Source organism: Sinocyclocheilus rhinocerous, unplaced genomic scaffold (genome assembly GCF_001515625.1).
Source record: "Sinocyclocheilus rhinocerous isolate Xijiao unplaced genomic scaffold, SAMN03320098_v1.1 scaffold1763, whole genome shotgun sequence".
Lineage (NCBI taxonomy): Eukaryota > Metazoa > Chordata > Actinopteri > Cypriniformes > Cyprinidae > Sinocyclocheilus > Sinocyclocheilus rhinocerous.
Window position 1 is genome coordinate 5,042 of NW_015640500.1, and position 22,812 is coordinate 27,853.

A 22,812-nucleotide genomic window follows, 5' to 3' on the forward strand; every position below is an offset into this window, starting at 1 on the left:
ATTGGTTTCTCTCAGACCCTCTGGTGCCTGGATATTATGTCCACTTATTAACCAAACTATTGTGCACACTGTACAAACAGCCAGAAACAGACAATAGCTTCATCTTAAAAGTCTTGAACTCATTGGAGCTCATTGCGCTCATGATGTCACACTTCAAGTCATTTCAAGAGAAAAATCATTAATTTAGGGAATTTTTGGGGCTATTTTGTTCTAGGTTTTATAGAAATGTTAGGTAGTTCTTAACTAGGCTGTTGATCGGTGACTGACACATTTGTTTGCAGCAAACAATGATGTGAAATGCTGGACCGGGGCTCATTTGTGGCTAGAATAATCTAATAATCTGGCCCTCAAAACAAATGTAGTTGAAGAGCCCTGATGTAAAAAGCCCCTTTCTGGTATCCTTGCAGGCATCATTCAAAAGATACCTGGTTTACCGGCATTTCGTCGTCTTGAAATTGAAGTTGCAATAACGGATATAACTGTCCGTAAACCAGGTTAGTAAGTGGTTTTTATCACAGTGGTCCTTTATTAATAATAATGTTCAAGTCACCCTAAAGATGAAGTGCATCTTCTATGCCACTGAGCCCATTTTATTATTATTTTATGGCACCATATGAACACCAGTATTTACACTGGTAGCCTTCGTAAAAATGACCATCACTTTTCCTCTGTACTTGGTAAGCAAAATATATACAGCACTTTCCATGAAAAGGATACAAAGTGGGCCTGAAAATGAGCTGTGTGCATAATTCAAGTACTTTTAACCACAAATTGACAGACATTGCATGTTGAAAACTACTTGATTTCCATGGCATGTTGATTTTTATGGTAAATAATAGTTAATTTTATATTAACTTTAGTTACTAAGAAAATCGTTTTTTACTTTCCCCAGTTAAAAAAAACACTGGAACTCTCTTGCTTTAGCTGCAGATCTGTTTCTGGTTGAGGACCCTGTGTGACAATCACTAAACTATTTTTCTTTTCTTCTTCTTTAGGATTTGCATTTGAGCACCTGTCTCTACCTTTCTGTCTTTGTAAATTCAGTCCCTTAGTGAAAGTCTGTCTCAGGAGTGGCAAATGTAACTCGACTTCAGCTATCCTATTACACCTGAACAAGCTGATAAGCCCCACCATAACTGATAAGCCCTTCTCACCCTCTATCACTAACCAGCTGCTTTAGTCTCTTCCGTGGTGTTTGACCTCCATTCTTTCCTACAGCCACTATAACTTAACTTTTTTTTTTTCCCCTTCCAGATGTTTCTTCGAAGCACGATTACACTGTGCATAAACAAATGCTCCTGTCCACCATGAGCACTGCCTTGGTTACATGCAAATCTCTTTTGTTGGAGTCTGTCTGTGCAGAGCTCGGATTGGAGGGATGGAGAAGGCTGATACAGGATTGCGAAGGACTCTTGGTTTTATCTTATGTTTTTTGTTTGTTCTGTTTTTCGTCATAGGCAATGAGAAATACTACAGCAGTATGAGTGTTAAAGAGGTAGTGCTGCAAAAGGAAAGACTGAAGATTAGCGGCATACTGTGTAAGTACACGTACTCGACTTTCAGATATTTTTCCACTTCAAATCATTAGGTCTTTGTTTAAAGTTATGTACTATGAGGAAAAAGGAACCGGTTTGGAACAACGTGCGGGAAAGTGATGACAATTTTATATATATCAAATGTTTTTTTGTTTTTTTTTAGTTTGTTATCCTTTTAATTGTGCCAATTAATCATGCTGCCTTTAAGTACCTGTCTTCGGTCAGACTGTACGGCAGTATTGCATATTTTCATTGAAAAGGCAGTCATATGCATTCTGCGGTGATTTTAAAATTCAAAATGACATAAAATTATAATTGTAATCAATACATCAAATCACCTGTGCATAACCAGTGCTTTTTTATGACACCGTAATTGGCCACTTATGTGGTTCCAATTAAGTAGGATTGGTGATTGATTTATTGCCTAGTGTAAGGGATCTGATTTGCACTGCAGTGTATATATGTGTAGATTTAAATACAAATTAAACAGCCATCTGCCACCCCATTGTCTGCTCATCTGTGTTGTTGTCAATCAGTTTTTCAGCAGCCTAGTTTGAATCCTACCTTAGAAGGAGACTGCAGTACAGTCACTACCTCATGAATAATAGCAGAATGATTCATAAATGATTGGTCTTGTAGATGTACAGTACGGACTCAATGTGTGCACACTTCTGCATACAGCATCTGTTTAAAAATGTCTACGTTGGTGGCTGTCATGGGCAAGATTAAAAGCGCATGCTGTAGAAGTAGAACTTTAACTTTAACACACCGGTTAATTATTTTCGACCATACACTGATTCTAACAGGTGATGACTGCAAAAGGAAGCATAATTTTGCAACGGACACTCAGTCTTCCCAGGAAGAGAAGCCTGTAGGAACCTTATGGTGGCTCATAGTTTCTACAGGTTATATGCTCATCACTTACCCTCAGTCTTGGTCATTCTATGAGCTTCTGGTTTGGAAATAGTTGGCAAGCCAGTTAATGCTGCTGTGAGCTCCTTCCCTGCATTGATGGTTCTCGGGTTGTGGTCAGGGCAGTTTGTTCCCTGTCAGGTGTGGGCTTCGGTGAAGAGCTTTCAGATGACCTTGCATGGCCTGCATTTGCTTCCTTTTCTCTTCCTTAAACTTTCTGTGGCTCTGATTCCATGTGGGAATCTCTTTTCTCTTCACTTGTAGTTATTATAACTCTTTTATTTATGTATGCATGTATGTAATTTTTTTTTTTCTCCTCCAGTTTTGGGTCCCAGGAACTTTTTTTTTTTTTTTTTTTTTTTTTCTTGACATTCAGGCACATTCAACGCATTCAGGCAATAGTCCTGATGTAGCTCTTGTTTACAGATACAGCGGGGTCCAAAATCGGAGATATATTGAAAATTGAAGTAAATGAAGAGATATTCAATATGCTGCACTATTGAAGTCCGTAATCAAATGTAAGCAAATTAGTGACGTTGACCTTGTTTTGTTTTTTTTTTCTCGTCCAGATTGTCAGATTTTTTTTCATTGAAGCACAGTTTTTTTTATATGTTTTTATGATGATTTTTCCACCCTCTATCTGATCCTTAAATGGCACAACAGCAAAAAGGACCTGTTTACTTCTAAGACATTTATGTAAACGGCCTTTTTGCATGTGAAATGAGAAATTGCGCATCGCTGGTTTCATCTCCAAGGAGTTTTGAATTGATCCATCCCTTGATTTCAGACTCTATTTTAGAACAAGGCATTTTAGCAGTTAAAGTAAAGATAAAGGAACATTTGATTCCTCAGTTTTATTCATCATTTGATAACACGAGCCCTTTAAAGCAAAAGTTGGGCATAACAAATAACACGTGCAGTTTGTTAAATTCATTTATCACCTTTTCACTCAGATTATATTCATTTTAAATGTAAAGAAATGCTAAATGGAGGCCTTTTCACTAGTAGTATCAAGATTTCTGGACCCTACTGTATGTCATCTACTCAAATTTTAGGAGGTCGCTTTTTTTTAAATTTTTTTTTTAAGCTGGATGAATACTACAAGATGAAAAATGTGCAGTTTGTCAGCTTTTGCAAATCTCTTGGGTGTGTGTGACCTCTTGCTGTGCACTCTAACCCTGCTATGTGCTAAATCACAGTCAGTCTTTACTCACTCTTTACTCTGTGTGTGTGTGTGTGTGTGTGTGTTTGTTTTTAGGGAGGACAACCTCAGGAAGCCTCTTGTGGCTTGTCGATTTCTTTTCAAAGTGAGTTTTGCTCTCTTTTCCAGTTGATTCTTTCTATACCTATCAGTGTCCAATGCATGTCCAGTGTGGTTATATAATGGTTATGTAACGGCTGATTCATTAAATTGGAAGTAATTTTCAACCCAAATCTTTACCATGATACAAATAATAATAATAAAAAAAAAAGTTGCATTGAATGCTCAGACTTCACTATAAATACAATAAAACTAGATTTAAAATCTGTAGGATCACTTGTATCATTGTTTTATATTGGACCGCCCAAAAACGTGCTCTATGGCAAGGCATTATTGATATAACGGTACAACTTTCTGAAAGCTGCTTTAAAACGATGCGTGTACTTAAATGTGCTATTCAAATAAATTTGACTTCATTAAATCAACAGTCCTTAAACTTAATTGGTTAATTTCATAATTGGAGCATTGCTAGTGTGTTAAAGTATGATGACAAACAAAATTTAACCTGTCCTTGTTCTCTCTTCCAGGTGTCTCCCTATGCTATCGAAAGTCCTATTTCTTGTACCTTTCCTTCTGTTTCTTGGTGAGCTTGCTGTTCATGACTGACTATAGGTCTAAATGGAAATAAGATCCTACATCGTCATTTTTTCATGTGTTTTTTTTTTTTTTTTTTTTAAGGGTTTTTGAAGTTAATCCATGGTAACCACAAAATTCTAATAGCTCTGTGCTACTGGGGACCATCTGGACTGTTAGCCATGCTGCCTTCTGCTAATGTGATGGTGTGGAAGGATGCCTCCTACGTCACCCCTTCAACCACCTCCATGCGTGACTCAGAGGAAGGACAATCCCCCCCTGACACAAACACTCAGGTAGTATTTACATTTCAGGATATTATTACTTTACTGTAGCCTGCTAAATTAACTAACTTTCTATCAATGCAAAAATATTAAGTTGACTGTCTGGTACTATGTCTCCCTCCTCCCAGAGGCCCTCAGTTCTGTCGTCGTCATCAGTAGAGGCAGAGAGGTTGATGCGTTTAGAGGACAACTTGTCTCAGCTGTGGGATCGAGTAACGGGGGGTTTGCTCAGGCAGGAGGAGCAGCACACTGAAGTGCTCAGTCTGTATAACACGCTGCGCTCGGAGCTTCACAGTCACTCAGACAGAGAGAGTCTGGGCCAGTGGATTGGAGACCTGCTGGAGGAGAGATTCAGAATGCTGAAAGGCGAGGTGCAGAAAGAGGCCAAGGACACGCAACAGGTGATGATATCACATTTTCTGTTTTTATTTTTATTACTAGAGTTTTAATAACTACTCTTTTAAATGCAATGCTTTTTAGACTCAGTAGCAGTCATTAATCAGTAAATGCTCATAATTTCAAAATTGACAATGTCGTGGACTACTTTTAACATTTTAGAAAAGCTAAGGCAGATATGCTGTATGAATTGAAATGAACATGAGTCACTGAGAGAAATTGTGATTAACATTTTAAAATACGGATTCATGAATATTAGGGGCTCAGGTTGTTTTATTTAGTTCCCAGTTTAACAGCATCTGTTGACATGTTTATCATCAATAATATATCATGTAATATCTTTATAACTAATCTTCAATTCTCTGTCTCTGTCTGCAGCGTCAGGAAAAGCATGCAGAAGAGCATCAGTCAGAGAATACTCGACTCGCTGAAGCTGAGGCTCTCCTTCAGACATTAGCACGCAAAACTGAGGTGCGACACTCAAATTGTACAATGAACACACAAGATGCATTATTATCAGCACGCAGGATTTTGTTTTTGTATTGAAAAACCACTGATGTGACTGAACTTTGGGCCAAAGTTCACTTGCTTTTTTGAATGTTATGACTTCAGTAATCAAATAAGTAATTTGAGCAAATTCTGCTGTCTGACTGACTTTTTTTAATTTAGGAGTTGCAAAGAAAACAAGAGCCTGCTTTTAAAAAGATTCCTGAGGCTGAGGGGCCCGCCCCTGATCCACACAGGTCATTATTGTTTAATCTGGTTTAAAGGGTCAACAGTGATGTCTCTCATTCATTAAAGTAATATTCCTGGTACTTCATGTAAACTGATGTTATAATTTGTCTGATCTCTTCAGTGAGGAGGCTGAGAGCAGCTCCAGTGAGGATTTGATGGCAGAGGTGAGGCGGCTAGAGGAGACTTTGGAGCGCATCAGAGATGATGTGCAGGGACTGATGGGATGCAGAGACAAGTGTGAGCAGCTGGACTCCCTTTCAATCTCAGTACGTGCTCTGTTGCCATCTCTGTTCATCATCTGTAGTGGTTGCAGGGTCTAGTTTTCATACCTGACATTTTAACACCCTTGTTTAGCCCTTATAAAGCATTTAGATAATTTTTAACCTGGAAGAAATCAATAAAAAATGCATAGTTTTTAGTATGGGGAAAAAGAACTTTGAAAATGTGGCAAGATTATTAGAATTTTAAGATCATCTGCTTTGAAGACAACAGTCCTGATGTTTGTAGCCACATATAAAAGTGGATAATATAAGATGACAACTAAACAGCACTTGAATATACCAAAAGCCAGATTTTTTTCCATCTGTTTGAACAAAATCTCGTAACTGCTGGATCTGCTCTTCACAGGTATCCGAGCAGGTGGAGAAGGAAATCAGGTCTCTGTATTATGGCAGTGACCAAGCGGAAGAGCTGGAGCTTCCTAAATCTCTCTTGCAGTGGCTCTCTGATCACTTTGTGAGCACCACTGAAATGCAGGCTTCGCTCAGTACTCTGGAGAACAGCATTCTGGGTAACCTGTCCCTTCAGGTAGAGGAGGGCCAGTCACCTTCTAAAGAGACGATCACCCAAACTGTACGACAAGCCACAGGGGAGGCAGGCCTCTCTGAGGAAGTAAGCTTTTAAGAACTTTTGAGTATTTTAATAAATGAATAACTCTGTATAGTCAGATATATGTAATGCTACTTTTGTGTTTTGTTTCTCCACAGCATGTACAGTTGATTGTCAACAATGCGATGAAGCTTTATTCTGAAGACCGCACTGGTCTGGTGGACTATGCATTGGAATCTGGAGGTATAGTAATGGTCTTATCTCTGTGGCTGTATTTTAAGTTCTTTTTAAAGTTGTTTGTTTAGCTGTAGGAACATAAAACACAGAATTAAGGATTGCATGCATTCCATGTAGCAGTATGTGAAAGAAAATAGGTATTCCATTCGTTGTTATTAACAACGTGAAGTGTATATTAAACATTACAACATTCTCAAGATTTCCCAAACTGGTGTTTGTCAAAGCTGGGGGGGGTTTGGGAGTTTAATGAAAAACTAATAATTAATTAAATCATAAAAATCTGAAATTAAATCATTTTAAAATAACAGCTATCAAAAAATATTTACAAAGAGATGAGAATTTTGAATTTACCTGCATGTCATGTGAGCGTTAGCCAATGTCAGAGAACTGTTACTTAATTACTAACTTGTTAGCTTAAAATCTTAGGGTGGACTAAGTCAATATAAGCAGTTTGGCTGAAAAACAAGTTTGGGAATCCCTGCTTTACATGTAAATAAGAAATAACATGAATTTGTGCATTTTAATGTGTTTGAAAGACAAAAGCCTTCCAAAGACTGTAATACAGTGATTATTCAAATAAAAATGAATGTTTGTTTATTAGTAGTAGATGCAGTATTGAAATGCTGAGAAAATCCTTCTTGGAATTGATTGAATTGAAATGATTTTTGTAAATCCAGTGGTCAAATGCTGTGGCCTCAATTTTCAGGGCAAATGACTGGTCTTTGTGTGAATGTCCACAAAACTGGGATACTTTCTGAATGTATATATGCAGTAGGCTGTTTTAGAAAGTACTTAATTTTTGGAATCTGATTATGTAATCCAGATTACATGTAATCCGTTACTACCATCACTGTGTGTGGATATTAGATGAGTCCCACAAAAACCTACTATGCATTACACTACATGCTGTGTATTCTGTCATCAAGCGGATGAATTTTAGGAGGGTAGATGTAGTCCAAAATTGGGGCCTTGACTTGTACACTCTTGAGTGTTTTTTTTCTCTCTCTCTTTCTCACTCTCGATGGTGCAATTTTCACCCCTGTGCAACTTTTTGGAAACTACAGTCATCAAACTGAGATCAAACTATTATTATCAGTGTACTTGTTTAGCTATGCTTGTGAGGGCCAAATGTCCTCACTTATATGACAACTGACTTGTTAGGGCATTTTTCGTGTCATCTCGTTTAAAAGGCTCATAAATCAACTAAATGTTTTTATTTAAATCCAGTGTTTTGCACAGTTTTCTGTGAGGGTTTTTTTATTTTTATTTTACTTGTCTGAATGTTGTGTGCTTTGCTACAATAGCTGATTGATTGAAATGGTTTTTCATCTTATTGGGAGGAAAACACATATCTGAAAATATCAAGATGGTAGTACCGAATCACCCAATCCTATGTAATTATGAATAGCAGTCTTGCATATATTTATGCTGTTTGATATCTGCAGTGAATTTGAATGGGTTTCTTTGTGTCTGTAGGAGGCAACATCATAAGCACACGCTGTTCAGAGTCCTTTGACACCAAAACAGCACTGCTGAGTCTGTTTGGCTTCCCGCTGTGGTACTTCTCCCAGTCACCACGTGTAGTCATACAGGTTTCATACCTTTCAGAATTCTGATTTCTATTCATGTGCATTTATTTGGAAAGTCAAGCATGACTTTAATGGTAATTTCTCTCCTTTCTTAATCTCTTCATTCATTTGTCCCTGCAGCCAGACGTGCATCCTGGGAACTGCTGGGCATTTAAAGGATCACAAGGTTATCTGGTGATCGGGTTGTCCATGAAGATTGTGCCTACAGCCTTTTCTCTAGATCATGCGCCCAAATCCCTGTCGCCCACTGGCAACATCAGCAGCGCCCCACGAGAGTTCAATGTATATGTGAGTACACATGAAGTTAAAATCAATTATTATCAGGGTTTCCACATCTCGACTAATGAATATATTATAAAGAAAAATTATAATTATTTTTTTAAAATATTGTATTTTTATAAATATTGTAGAGCAGAGTTTTCAGCAACGGTTTTCTCCTGGTTTCAGTGTCTCATGATCCTTGAGAAATCATTGTAATATGCTGATTTGGTGCTCGGTTACTAATAATGGTATTGTTGAAAACAGTTATACATCCCATTCAATGCATCCTTGCTGAATAAAAGTAGTATTTTTTTTATTTTTTATCAACATTGATAATAAGAAATGTTTCTTTAGCACCAAATCTGCATATCAATGTTGAGAACGGTTATTATTTTGCAAAAAAGTATAAGATTAAAAAATACTACTTTTATTCAGCAAGGATGCATTGAATGGGATGTATAACTGTTTTCAACAATACCATTATTAGTAACTGAGAACCAAATCTGCATATTACAATGATTTCTGAAGGATCATGTGACACTGGAGTTAAGAAAATTCTGATTTTGTTATCAAAGGAATAAATTCTGTTTTAAAATATTAACATTAAATTGGATTATTGTATTTATTTTACTGTATTTTTGATAAAATAAATATAGCCTTGGTGAGCATAAGAGACTTCTTTCAAAAACAATCTTATAAGAAGTTTCCCATCAGTGTTAAGCTTTTCCTTCCTTTTCATATTCGATATCAGAACATTCAGATCACATTCAGTATTTTATTAATATCCATTATTTTCCAAACCTAGATGCCACAATTTAAAAAATGTCCTGATATTTCCAGGTTTTCTAATATGTTGAAAGTTTAAGGTTGACTTCTCTTAACTTGGGGTCAATTACATTTTTTTCCCCCTCTCCTCTCGGTTTTGTTAAAGGGTCTTGATGATGAGCAGCAGGAAGAGGGGCAGTTACTCGGACAGTTTGTTTATAATGAAGATGGAGATGCTTGCTCTTCAGTCTTAGTGTCTGTAAGTATCACACAAACATGTTTTTCTGTATATTGAGATCTGTTTCATTCATTAAACCACACTGTAGCTGCATTAAAAAATGTAACTGATTGACTGATGGCTTCTTGTAACTTTGTTGCTAGCAAAATTTATAAAAAAAAAAAAGTTAATACAGCGAAATATTCGAAAGGAAGAGGGGCAGTTACTCGGACAGTTTGTTTATAATGAAGATGGAGATGCTCTTCAGACCTTCTTAGTGTCTGTAAGTATCACACAAACATGTTTTTCTGTGTATTGAGATCTGTTTCATTCATTAAACCACACTGTAGCTGCATTAAAAAATGTAACTGATTGACTGATGGATTCTTGTAACTTTGTTGCTAGCAAAATTTATAAAAAAAAAAAAGTTAATACAGCGAAATATTCGAAAAGGAGGAGGATTGTCAATGTGGAAGGTGTAGTTGCGTCATCTACCAGCAGTAGCTAACGGGGTCATGCTAACCAGCAAAACCTTATTTGTTTGTAATCTTTAATCGAGTGCCTAATCTTGTAATTCTGTCTGTCTTCCACAAGGAGGAGGTCTCAAGAGGTTTTCAGATCATTGAGATGAGAGTGCTGTCTAACTGGGGTCATCCTGAATACACCTGTGTGTACCGTTTCCGGGTTCACGGGAAGCTTGTTGATGAATGACTTGCAAGCGCTTAAGATATTGTAACCTCCTAACAGTCTGTCACTCATGCACAGAGGGAAAAAAAAAAAAGGAATTGAGCTCTTGAGAAATAATGTGCCATGAGTTACACAGTTGGGCCTGAGATGACCTGAGGACGTCTGATAAAGGATTGCATGCTGGTACATGTACTGTTAGGCCTCGGGGCCAGATTCAGCACTTGCACTCTTCTGAAACATCACACTGTTTCCGCTATTGTCAGTCATCAGGGTAATGCTTATCTTTCTTTGTTGATGTTTATTATTATTATTATTATTATTATTATTATTATAATACCACCCTATCTGGCAGAATTGTCACCAGTAAAAAATGCATTGACAAATTGCTGAACTATTAGCAAACAGTGAAGAATGTATTTTAGACTAAATGTAAATGTTGTTAAAAAGTTCTTCAGTTTTGTGCTTGTTTTTCTTTGTTTTTGCTAGCTGATATGTACCCTATTTAAGAATGGCTAGAGAAAAATCGCTATTTATTTTTGTGTATTTAAGTTGATATAAGTGAGATTGGATTGTGTATTTTTGTAAATGCTTTTCATGATCTTTATGCAGAGGATTTTGTAATTGCCATGTGAACTTCATAGGTTGGCTTTTCAAATAAAATTCTAATTTTTTATTATTTTAAAAAAGGATTGGATGCATTTATTATTATGGAGATTGTTTCCCAGAAATTGTTCCCCCAAAATAAGTTTAAATTGTTGTGTATTACACAAAAATGCAACACCATACAGCGAAAAAATTCAATTATTTCACCATGTTAGGGATTTTGAATTAATTGCACACTTTAACGCCTTAACATTGACTGGCCTACTTTTTGGCGATGTAAAATTAACATCCGCTACACCAAATTGCCTATTTTTGTTCAGTTGTTTGGGCTTCTGAATAAAATTAAAGTGTTTTTTTTTTTTTTTTTTTCCTCCAGAAGTGTGGGCCCCATATTCTTACTTGCCTATATGAGCCATAAAAGCCTGATGAATCAAATATGATACGATACAAAACGTATATAGGCTACGCAAACTTTATTTATTGAATGAATGCTCAAACTTCCATTTTTTTAATATATTTTTCCGTTTTAATTCACATTTAAAATATGAAATATCTGATAGTGAGCAAGACATTAACGTTTTCATCATTTGAAATCACAATCATAAATTGACCGCTGCAATAAATATATTTTTCCGTTTTAATTCACATTTAAAATATGAAATATCTGATAGTCAAGTCAAGTCAAGTCACCTTTATTTATATAGCGCTTTTATAAATTGACCGCTGCATGGTTTGGAGATGTAGGTCCGCTCCAGTCCTTCAGGAGGCAGCAGAGAGTGTGTTTATTGCTTGGGACGGGACGGGATAGGTGTGTGTGTGTGTGCAGACCGGGATCTTGAGATTTTTGGGTGGTGGCTGTTTGTTTTACTGGAACTGCAGCAGCAAATGCGCTGGAATGCGTTCGGCCAGCTAAATTTACCCCGTCAAGTTTGAGCGAAATCTCGCGTTTCCTTTCAACTTTTATCGACTCCGCTTTTCTTTTGTGCGTGTTGAATTTCGAGGGCGGGTTATCCCGGTCAGAGCAGCTTTTATCGATTCATTCACAGAGTAACAAGCTAAAGGGATAGCGTGCTAAGTGAACACAGATGCAGGCCATAAAGTGTGTGGTTGTCGGGGACGGGTAAGTTGACCCTCATTTTCAGTATTGTAATAGTCGTGGGATAAAGTTTTCCACGTCTCGGACGTTTCTTAAGTTTGCTCTGTAACGTTAGTGTTTTGAGTTTACATGACTTGTGAGCCTTCATTTTGGGAACTTTTATGCGGTCTTTGTAGCTCACAGATGTTTTAAAAGTGCTTATTTGACACGTATCACTCATTAAATCTGTGTTTTCCACTTTTAGTGGCTTTAGACTTTAAATGTCTGTTTTTGTTATATACTGGAATCGAACTGCTTTTTTTCTGGGGTTTTCCGTGTTGATAAACTTGCCCTTCCCTGAGTTTCCTTTACCTGTTACGTCATGAAATGCAGTACAGTAAATGCAGTCTGAATGTGGGGGGAGTGTTGCAGTCATTAATGGACAAGTCAACCAAACCCACTTTTATGATTCATATGAATAACACCGGCTGTTTATGATATTTAAACAATGTTTTGTTTAAGACAAGAATTTGCTCTGCTTCTTTTGTATCTGTGAAATGTATAACTGTTTAGTTGGAAAAGCAATTATAGGAGATGACATCAGTTTGTGTTATATAAGACATGGTCAGTTCTGTCACTGGATGTATTATATTAATGATTTTATTATTTTTTTTCTCCAGTGCTGTGGGAAAAACATGCCTTCTGATCAGCTACACCACCAATGCTTTTCCCGGGGAGTACATCCCTACTGTGTAAGCAGACCTTACTCTGACCCTGAGTTTCTTAAAGGGACAGTTCAGCCAAAGATTTATTTATTTTTACGCATACAATCACAATTTGAATCGCAGTCTTCCCAATTTTGAGATGTATCGAGAATATCCATATAAGCCTGTGGACTTATCTATTTGGACAATTTAAAAACATAGTATTGAATTAAACAATCAGTTGTCAATATGATACTTAAAACCGGAGTTAAACTTTAAAACATTGCTTAGTCTTCACTAGATATTAATAATAATAATTAAATATACATAGATTCTTATTAAGGCTACTAAAGTTATTCAGTCAAGAGTAGTGAGTCATTTTCTCTTTATCTTTTGTTGTTTGATTACCATTAGTGACACAGACAGCTGCAAGTATTTGCATTAGGCTTTAAGACTAAATGCATCTAATATACTTCCATGCATCTGATTTCTTTCCCAACTGTTTGTTCACTTAAGACTGATTGTTTTTATGTAAATACTCACCAAGACTGACATTTTGACGTTTTTGTTTATATTTGACAGTTTAGGCATGCGCCAGAAACCCCAAAGTAGGGCTGGGCGATATAGCTAAAAAAACCTCCCTGATGCCCGCAATTTATATACATTCGCCTATGCTTACCCAACAAAATAATTGTGAGAAAAAGTATTGAAATATTTTTTTTATCCTTCCATCTCGTAGGCTATTTATTCCCTTTAGGGTTTCCGTAGTACACTTAATTTCCTTTCCGAACACGGAACTGGGATGCGGCGGATTGCGGGAGGGAGGGTGGTGGGGGGGAGGAATCACGATGTCAGCTTAACATCGTGATGTCTGTCAGCCATCGGCGATGTACGATGGCATCGTCTATCGGCCCAACCCTACCCAGGCCCAAAGTATACTTTATTTGTCCGTGTTCTGCTCCGTCTCGGAGCACACGCAGAGAAAGCACCTGGGGAACAGATGTAGCAGCAACACATACATATATGTATACATTTTTTTTTTTATACATATGTATTAACTATATTTAAGCAGTGTGTAGTTAACCTATTGAGATATTTTAAACTGATCAAAATAAGAACTGTCGGATTTCCACCGGTATCGGCTGATACTCAAAGCTGCTGTATCGCTATCAGTATCAGACATGGAAAAAGTGGTATTGAGCCATCCCTAACCAATTAATTATTGTTTTGACTTTCATTAAAGGGTTTCCCATACATTGATTTATTTGTGGCGGCCCGCCACAATATCAACACTGACCGCCACAAATAGATTTTCCAAAATGCTTTGACTTTGTTGAATAAACATGAGCACTGGCCGTTTCAAAATCAAAATGCGGCACAGGTGTTTTTATATAAATGTATTTTTTTTGAAGGGAACCGATTGTCTTCAGAAACGTTTGAGCGCAGCACTGTTTTGATTACAGCCGTTACCAGGGAAACCGCTGTTTCTACCACTCTTAAAGCGCCTCCTGCTGGCAGAGAATGAATTTGCACTTTCAATAAGCCCATCAGCTGTTTTATATTTACATTATATACATATATATTTCCCACGGGGAAGTGCCGCCACACATAGAGTGTAAGTCTGTGGGAAAAACTGCATTATATTGACAGAAACCGTTGAAACATTCTTCCAAAGACCTTTTGCAGAAGTAAACGTCATACAGGTTTGGAACAAGTTTTTATTCATGAGTGAACTGTCCCTTTTAAGTCAACATGACATCAAAACTGACACCATTTACTTTAAAAACCAGCATTGCTGGTCTTGTTGTGCCAGTTTCATCTGTGCATGTTATTCAAAGTAAAAAAACAACTCTTAAATAATTCTTCAGAATGTAATAAATAGCTTCACCTCCTGTTTTTCACCTGCTTCATGTATCCCTTCTTTTCCTTTCCTTTCATCTACCTGACTCCATTAAGGTAGTCATTTCCCAATGGATAAAATTCATTTTTCCCCCATTGAATAACCTGTTTAACTCATATTTAAATTGAGTAATATCTCATTTTGAAGTTGCATTTCACATTAGTTTTAATATTCACCATATACCTGATCTGAATCCCTGAATCTTTTATTTAGGTTTGATAATTATTCTGCTAATGTGATGGTCGATGGAAAGCCGGTGAACCTGGGACTGTGGGATACAGCAGGGCAGGAGGATTACGACAGGCTTCGACCGCTTTCCTACCCTCAGACGGTACAATCATAATATTAGGGCTAAAACTGATGTCTCTCTCTCTCTCTCTCTCTCTATATATATATATACATACATACAGCATAGAATGACTTTGCATTCAATGGAAGCTCAACATTTCTGTTTTGGTTTCTTTAACAGTGGTATCCAGAGGTCAGACATCATTGTCCCAACACTCCGATAATCCTCGTTGGGACTAAGCTTGACCTAAGAGACGACAAGGACACTATTGAAAAGTTGAAAGAGAAGAAACTCACACCCATCACCTACCCTCAAGGCCTCGCTATGGCCAAAGAAATAGGTCAGCACTTCAGTTTTAAAATTGCTTACCCCACCTTTAATGAACAGATCAACATTTCGTAAAGGGTCAGTTCACCCAAAAATGAAAATTACCCCATGATTTACTCACCCTCAAGCCATCCTAGGTGTATATGAAATCTTCAAATGTGTGGCCAGCCTAAGTTTACCAGCCTTTTTAAAGGGTGGGTCCACTTTAAGTACTCTTGTATTCACGACAGGAGCTGTGAAGTACCTGGAATGCTCAGCCTTAACGCAGCGCGGCCTTAAGACGGTGTTCGATGAAGCCATCCGTGCGGTCCTGTGTCCGCCTCCGGTCAAGAAAGGAAAGAGGAGGTGTTTTGTCCTCTGAACTGACTGTACTCACAGCACCAGCTGCAATCTGAGCTCACCTGAGAGGAGAACAATGGAGGCGGGGATGATGGGAAATGTGTGTTGGAGAAGAAGAAAGATTCTGCACAGTGTATGCATTCAGATATTTCTCCCTCTTGCATTGTAATTAGAATTACGCCACTAACTAGCTGTTAAGATGCCAGATTATTTGCTTCCGAGAGATAGGGAGCGGCGCCCATAGTTATTTTCCTTCTCTACACTAAGAAATTCCTGCTGCCTTCTAATGATCTTATTTTCCACCTCATTTTGATGAACTAAATACTCCTTTCAGTGTATTTCTCCATCTTCGTGAGCCCATATATTTTGTTTACAATCTGCGTTTTTGTAGAAAATGAACTATTGCCAAAATTTAAAGCCTACAAGTTATCTATTTCAATTTGCTCACATTAACAATCTCATTTTTTCCTAAAGGTTTGGGGGGTGTTAATCATGCGTACTTGTAAGAGACAGAGATTGCTGTAATATTGAAGGAACTATTTTACAAGAGGACAGCTGAAGAAAACACTTTATTTTTTTGGTTTGTGTGTTACGGTTTCCATGCTAGAGAGTTTATTTTGTTTAACTGTATAAGAAACAGACCTAGTTAAAATGCATATAACAGCTTTTTGTCAGCATATAGCATATTTTCACTACTGTTTCTAAATATTCAGAAGAGCAGATCTCTAGTTTAATCTCTCTCTCTGTATTTTAATCAGTCTGTGGGAAGAGCCTGGCAGTTTTGTCCATTTTACAGTCCCAGTATTGTATTTAGACTACAGATCTACCAGTGCCTAGTAGCAGACTAGGGTTTTGTCAGAAATCTGAGTATGTTGGAAGTTTCTGTACTCTAGACACCTCAGCACTATGGCATGGGGTTCGTCTTCTTGAAAGATTCCCATGAACACTGTGCTAAATGTAGTGGATTCTTGAATTCAATAAATATTTGTTGTTAGGGTACAGACATAAAGTATTAAGCATTTAATTGGTCTTCAGACATGGTTCGAGAGGAAATGGTTCTAATTTGCCACATGGAATGTTTAATTTTGTCATTTTGACAGTTCTGTAACGTTTTAAAACATTTAAAATGCTTTATTCATGCCTTTATTGTCTCCACTAAAGCTACATGTATTAACCTTTATGTCTGAAAATAGAAACCAAATATAAAAACATTCGTCTTTGTCCTTTGTTTTCATGTATGCTTATTAGTTTCTTCACAGAACACTGGAATGTGACCAGGCACAGTGCGACAAATAATATGTCTATATATGACATATATGTGCTGCAGAGTTGATGTGTTTTTGTTGACCAACCCGGAAGTTAGCATCAGCCTGGTTCGCTCGACCATAATCCAGTAGGTTTTTTCCATTGGTTTTTGGATTATTGCAGAAAATGCGTAATATGACCAACAAAAGTTTATGGTTCTTCCATGTTTTGTTCATCATAATCTTCACAAACGAACACAGCTTTATGAATTTTAAAGGCTAGATACAATTGCCAGAAGTAAAATGCTACATATATCAAATGAAACCGCAATCACAAGACCATCATTAAGCTTCCAATGACTTTCAATCTTTATTTAAAGAAATTTCTTAAAAAGTTTGAGTTTAAATAGTTTGGTGTGATGTTTAATGTCCCCAACAACCTCTTGTTAGCAACCGCTTTTTTCAAGAAAAGTAAAAGCTTTAAAAAAAAAATCACAAAGGTGTATTACTGATGTATTATGTCATAGAATAAAATGCGAAATATCTTGAGCTTGTGTTAAACCACAGACCTTATTTCAGGCATTTAACAAAAAAACAAAAAACATTCTAAATAAACCCATCAACTTAAGGGCGATTGAACCAGAAGTGCTAAAATGCTAACTCGTTTTCGGGTTTTGGCCAACAAAAATGTCATCCCTGCAGCACTCTATTAATGATGCTACAAAATGTGTAAAAAAAAAAAAAAGTGATGATTGCAATTAGTGTGGCTATTTTTTGCAGACTAAAAGTAATTTACCGATTAATCTTTACAAGCATGAGAGCAGTTTGCTCTCATAATCAATGATCAGGGTAAAGATGCCGCCCTCATGGCAGACAAGACAATTGTGCAATGAGTGGAGGAAGCTGTGCTGTTTGGTTCTTCAGTGTTCGCTGTTCCACTTCTCCAGCACAAGTTTTGCTGAGACGGCATCTTGTATCCCCATTCCTGCATTTAAAAATAATGCAAAATATCCAACTAGTCATAACAAATAGCTTTGTTTCAACTAACATTGACAAATGCATCATTCCAGGACTAATTAGTGCTTTCTAAGAAACATCAGAAAATAATAACAGACAGCTTCCTATGAATAAACTCTGACATGACATTCCCAAATTTGAATTATAACTGGCTGAAGATCAGCAGGGGTTGCTTAAGCTTGCATAATAAAACTTATACATAGAAATACTTCCTTTTTGTCTCTTGAGAGGACTGAAATGCAAGCATCAAGATTTTTAAGGCACTGCTACTACTTTCTATCAGTGGTGAGAATGCATTTGTTTATTTTCAGTACATCTTGTTCTTCATTTTTTTTAGATTGCAGCTGTGGAAAAACAAGTTACCCAGTGACTTGAATACCGTAGTCTTCTCACGCTGAGCAGGAAAAGATCCATTTATAACTTCTCCGAGCTCCGAGAAAACTTCAGCCTGGGCAGATAATGAGCATGTAAAATATTTAGGGATTTGGATGTATTATATGTATGACTGAGCCAAATTTATTGATGGAAAGTAATGCATACTCCAGACAGAATGATGTCTCCTGACTCTGCTGTCGCCCCCTCTCTGCAGTCCACGTACACCACAGCCTCTCTCATCAAAACATCATCCAGCTCCCTCCAGTCTGGCCGACAAGCGCCCACCGCTGTCACAAAATAGAGCACCACGATAGATAAATACACAATGTAGTAACTATGATGTGGACTTGTTCAAGTTGGTCATGCAAATTTGCTGCATTGACCAACAGTAAGCAGCTTGGTTTGAAAGTGACTTCTGTGGAAGCTGTGCTTCGTTCATCGCTATACTATTGACAATAATGGATCATTTTTGCCTGCAAAATATCTCTGAAATTACGCTCACGTAACTGCATCTAAACAGCATTTTTTTGTCATGACTATATTCTAAATATAACATGGCCTCTTGTACCTTATTGGTTAAATGCCTCACAAAATATCTCTGTTGGAAATCTGTGGACCAGCTGACCTGCTATGTGTGCACCTGGTTTGACCCACTCGCCAAAGAGTATCGGCTGACTTGCACCTGTGGCAGTCACTATTACATCAGCTCCTATCACCGCCTCTTTCACTGAAGAACAAACTGTTACAGGGCCTTGGAGATCAGTAACAAACCGTTGAGCCATTTCTTTCCTTCTGCTCCACACACGGACCTGAAGTGCATACAACAACACTGGATTACACACACACACAAACAGTTTTTGTGTGACTTGGACATATTTCCTATTTTCATACTGGTTACCTCTTTGAACTTGAAGAGCTTTGTAAAGACATCATAGTGGCTTCTAGCCTGTTGTCCTGAACCAAGGATGCACAACACCTCTGAAAGAGCTGGCTTGAACAGCTGGAGAGAACAAAAATAAAACATTTTCAGAATAAGTGACTTTATAAATATTACACCATTACAAATCTAGGGTCTGAGAAACCTACTTTAGCTGATATGGCTGATACTGCTGCGGTTCGTTTGGCTGTGATGGCCTCCCCATCCATGATCTGACATTAGAGATACAGTTACAGAACTAAAGTATTTCTAGAGCATTTTTAACCTCTATATTTAAATAAATCAATTAAATAAAAATATAAAAAATATTTTTGTACACCAAATCATAGGGTGCCACACAATTAATATTACAATTATATTTGTAAATAATAATAATAAATACAACCAAGCATATTTTTGAAATCAAGGGTTATGATATGTTATATATATATAAACATTTTCCTTAGATACTTGATTCATATTGGAGATGTATATATATATATATATATATACTGTATATGTATATGTGACCCTGCCTGTGAAAACCCAGCTAAAGTCTTTTTTTGTGATTTACTGTTTTCTATATAAAATCATCCTTTATAAAGATGTAAAGAACATTCTGTGAAAATAACCTTAGTTTATATCTTTAATATTGACTGATAAAGGCCATGTCAAAGATTGAAATCATAGTGAAATTAATGGTTGAAACAATATGAATCAAGTATCTAAGGAAAATGTCATTATTTTTTTACTTTAATGGTTTCAGTATACTGTTACTGATTTTTTTTTTTTTTTTTTACATCCAAGTCATTAATAAAAATTCAATTCATACATCAAAAAATCTATTCAATATAAACAATCATAAACTCTTGAAAAGAAAACCTTACTGAGAATAAAAAGAAAACCATACTACCTTAAAAAATAAACAAGTAAATAAAAATCTGCTTCACTGCTTAATATTTGAAAAACTTTTGTAAACCAAATCAAAGTCGTGGTCCAAACACGCAGAGGGAGAAAAAAACATAAAACACTGTAGATTCTTATACGTTATTGTCCTAGATAACAACTGAGTAAATCCCAGGCACGAACAGACGTGTTTAGGAGATGATGGTAAACCGTTTGCCAAATAAATGATGTTTGTGTGGCTCACCGCTGTCACATGGCCATGCTCGGGATGAAACAGCAACACTGTGGCTCGAGTTGATGGTACACTGGAGCCCTCTTCACGTTGGTAGAAAGTCACCATTTTAGTGCATAAAATGCCCTCAGCGGGCAAATATGCAGGCATCACGCCCAAAAACCTGAAAAATACATCGTGTTTATTTCTATAGGTATATGTCAGTAAGCGTTAGTGATATTTCGAGATATGGATTTCTTCATCATACCCACTGTGTTGTTGTATAAGGACCACAGACCTCACAGGCTGGATTATTTCTGAACTGCCCCGTTTAGAAAACTTTCCCATGACAGACTCCAGTCTGGGAATCAGATCATCGTAAGTGAGCAAACGCTCGACCTCATGTTTGTTTAATGAAACGGCAGACTCGCTCATAGCTGTTTCACCCGTCTATCTGTCTGTCTGACTGTCTTGAGACTTCTGTTTGTTGTGGACTTTAGTTTCTCAGTCACGTGGTTCGCTAGAATCAAATGAGCATTTTCCTTCTCATTGTATCAAAATAAAAACTCTTCATACAAAACTAAAAATATATATATATTTTTTTTAATTGTTACTTTTTAATGGTGAAGGCATGACAATTACACGTCGTCATATTAAATGCGCACAAATCTACATAACAAAAATAAACCGAAGGTGTGACGTCGCATCTTATATTTCTTTCTTTAGATTAGCAGCTCACTACTGGCTGGCAATTGTCATCTATCGTCAAAGATATGCAACAAAATTTATAAACAACGTAAATGTAGTGTAAAAATCGTTGGTTCTTATTTGTAAATCGCTTAGATTTTAAGTACTTCACGAAAAAAAAGAAAAAAGTTTGAGAGGGGGTTCAATCTTCAACTGGCTGGCAGGAGCCGCCACTGTTTGTCACTTTAGACATTTGCAAAATGTCTGTTGAACTGATTCTTATCTTATTGGCAGTAAGATTAAATGCCTCATGTTTGTTGACTTTCATTTCAGATGGCTTCTGAAAGTTATCTAGAATAAAACACTGAAAAAGGTTAAAATAGTTTAATTCAACCAAAAACAGTTTGTGCATGTAACACATCATGCAAATGTTGCATAATTTGTGAATGCCTGCAGCCGTTACATGGGAAAATAAGTACTACGTAATAGAACCAAAAACCTGCGGTATTGATTTTATATACCAAATTCTTCATTCACAATATTCACAACTCATTATGATCTGCTTTTGTTTGTGTACATCTGACAGTATTTATTGTAGTTTTATATTTATATGGAGGGGAAAAGACATGCAACATTTTTCACTTTGCATTAGGTAACAACAGAAAAATGGTAACTATTTAATTCCATTTTAAAAATGCCAATGTATTAATGTTAGATGTGTAGTATTGTACATCTATCAAGCACAAACAACCCACACAAATCATCATTTGATTTTAACCGAACTTTATTTCGGCTGTCAATTGCTGAGGAACAACACACTCAACATTGTTTGATTCTAACAAACAAAAAGAAAAAAAATCCTTGAGGATTGTACAAAGAAATCATTTATAAAACCTGAAAACAAATGTGTAAGTATGAGCTCAAACTAGGAGTCTTTCAATAGCCATCTGCACAGACTGAATCTGAGGTTTCAGCTGCGATCCCTCCTTAATGGTGACTGATGTGGCAATGACTGGTCTTGACACTCCACATGCGCGTCCAAGAGCCTGTTTAGAGCGCACAAACACATACGGCACGTTCTTATCCTCACACAGCAGCGGCAGGTGCAGGATGATCTCTAGAGGTTCAGCATCAGCCGCCATCACAATGAACTCAGAAATCCCACGGTTAAGAGTTTTGGTGGCTGTGGAAGACAATGAAAAATCAGAGCTGGCGAAAGTAACATTCACAATATGTAGAAAATTAGTCACTTGAAATTACACTCAAGTCACTCATTTCGCTGATTAAAGCTTTGTTTTGACTTTGTTTCCCATTCTCAATAACCACACAGCTTGAAAGGGCAAGTTTTAAAGGGGTCATATGACATTGCTAAAAAGAGCATTTTGTGTATTTGGTGTAATGCAATGCAATGCGTTTATGCGGTTTAAGGTAAAAAAAATAAAATAAAATAAAAACATTTTCCATATAATGTACATTATTGTTTCTCCTCTATGCCCCGCCTTTCTGAAACACGTCGATTTTTACAAAGCTCATCGTTCTGAAAAAGCAAGGTGTGCTCTAATTGGCCAGCTATCCAGTGCACTGTGATTGGCCGAATACCTCAAGCGTGTGACGGAAATGTTACGCCCCTTACCATACTGTGATGCCGTCTCCCAGCAGGACGAGACTCAGTCCAACTGCTCTGCTCGTACACATCCCATCATCGGTTCTCTTTTAGCAGTTCAGTCAATGTACTGTTAGGAGTAACTGAATAACTCGGGATATTGGTTTATTTCGCGTCAGAGGGAGTGTCAGGCACGTTTATAAACCGAATAACTTAAGTAATTTGTGGATTAATGCGTACTGGAGACGCGAACCGTTTCAAACGATTCAGTTCGATTTGGTGAACTGGTTCGACCGGTTCACTAAGAAGATCCGGTTAAATAGAACGATTCGTTCG

General features: G+C 37.0%; 3 protein-coding genes and 1 pseudogene across 3 annotated transcripts in view; 2 read left to right on the forward strand and 2 right to left on the reverse strand.

Moving 5' to 3' along the window:
• The window catches only part of LOC107753294 (SUN domain-containing protein 1-like), a 14,868-nt gene extending 4,213 nt beyond the window's left edge, over nt 1-10,655 (forward strand). Inside the window, exons 7-20 of the mRNA XM_016569420.1 lie at nt 1,458-1,538; nt 3,706-3,754; nt 4,236-4,291; nt 4,429-4,577; nt 4,694-4,966; nt 5,340-5,432; nt 5,631-5,704; nt 5,818-5,962; nt 6,324-6,587; nt 6,683-6,767; nt 8,238-8,353; nt 8,471-8,638; nt 9,543-9,635; nt 10,188-10,655. Coding sequence (XP_016424906.1) covers nt 1,458-1,538; nt 3,706-3,754; nt 4,236-4,291; nt 4,429-4,577; nt 4,694-4,966; nt 5,340-5,432; nt 5,631-5,704; nt 5,818-5,962; nt 6,324-6,587; nt 6,683-6,767; nt 8,238-8,353; nt 8,471-8,638; nt 9,543-9,635; nt 10,188-10,304 — 1,763 coding nt within the window. The 3' untranslated portion in view covers nt 10,305-10,655. The remainder of the gene's footprint in view (nt 1-1,457; nt 1,539-3,705; nt 3,755-4,235; nt 4,292-4,428; nt 4,578-4,693; nt 4,967-5,339; nt 5,433-5,630; nt 5,705-5,817; nt 5,963-6,323; nt 6,588-6,682; nt 6,768-8,237; nt 8,354-8,470; nt 8,639-9,542; nt 9,636-10,187) is intronic.
• A 963-nt stretch (nt 10,656-11,618) lies between these two features.
• LOC107753295 (ras-related C3 botulinum toxin substrate 1-like) lies at nt 11,619-17,274 on the forward strand (annotated as a pseudogene).
• A 210-nt stretch (nt 17,275-17,484) lies between these two features.
• LOC107753321 (ketimine reductase mu-crystallin-like) lies at nt 17,485-20,667 on the reverse strand. The gene is made up of 8 exons (XM_016569455.1): nt 20,455-20,667; nt 20,220-20,370; nt 19,240-19,302; nt 19,052-19,153; nt 18,779-18,962; nt 18,319-18,440; nt 18,142-18,226; nt 17,485-17,746 (listed from the first exon to the last, which is right to left on the reverse strand). The coding sequence occupies exons 1-8, from the start codon at nt 20,619-20,621 to the stop codon at nt 17,682-17,684; spliced, it is 939 nt and encodes a 312-aa protein (XP_016424941.1). The 5' UTR covers nt 20,622-20,667; the 3' UTR covers nt 17,485-17,681.
• Nucleotides 20,668-21,639: 972 nt separating this feature from the next.
• The window catches only part of snu13b (SNU13 homolog, small nuclear ribonucleoprotein b (U4/U6.U5)), a 3,120-nt gene continuing 1,947 nt past the window's right edge, over nt 21,640-22,812 (reverse strand). Inside the window, exon 3 of the mRNA XM_016569424.1 lies at nt 21,640-22,056. Coding sequence (XP_016424910.1) covers nt 21,794-22,056 — 263 coding nt within the window. The 3' untranslated portion in view covers nt 21,640-21,793. The remainder of the gene's footprint in view (nt 22,057-22,812) is intronic.

Bases quoted from the DNA above. Each gene is read 5' to 3' on its own strand.
- LOC107753321 (XM_016569455.1), bottom strand. From the start codon at position 20,621: ATGAGCGAGTCTGCCGTTTCATTAAACAAACATGAGGTCGAGCGTTTG. The intron at 20,371-20,454 runs GTATGATGAAGA...TGTATTTTTCAG, and splicing joins CTTATACAACAACACAGTGG to GTTTTTGGGCGTGATGCCTG. The intron at 18,441-18,778 runs GTCAGCTGGTCC...ATTTTGTGACAG, and splicing joins ACCAGGTGCACACATAGCAG to CGGTGGGCGCTTGTCGGCCA.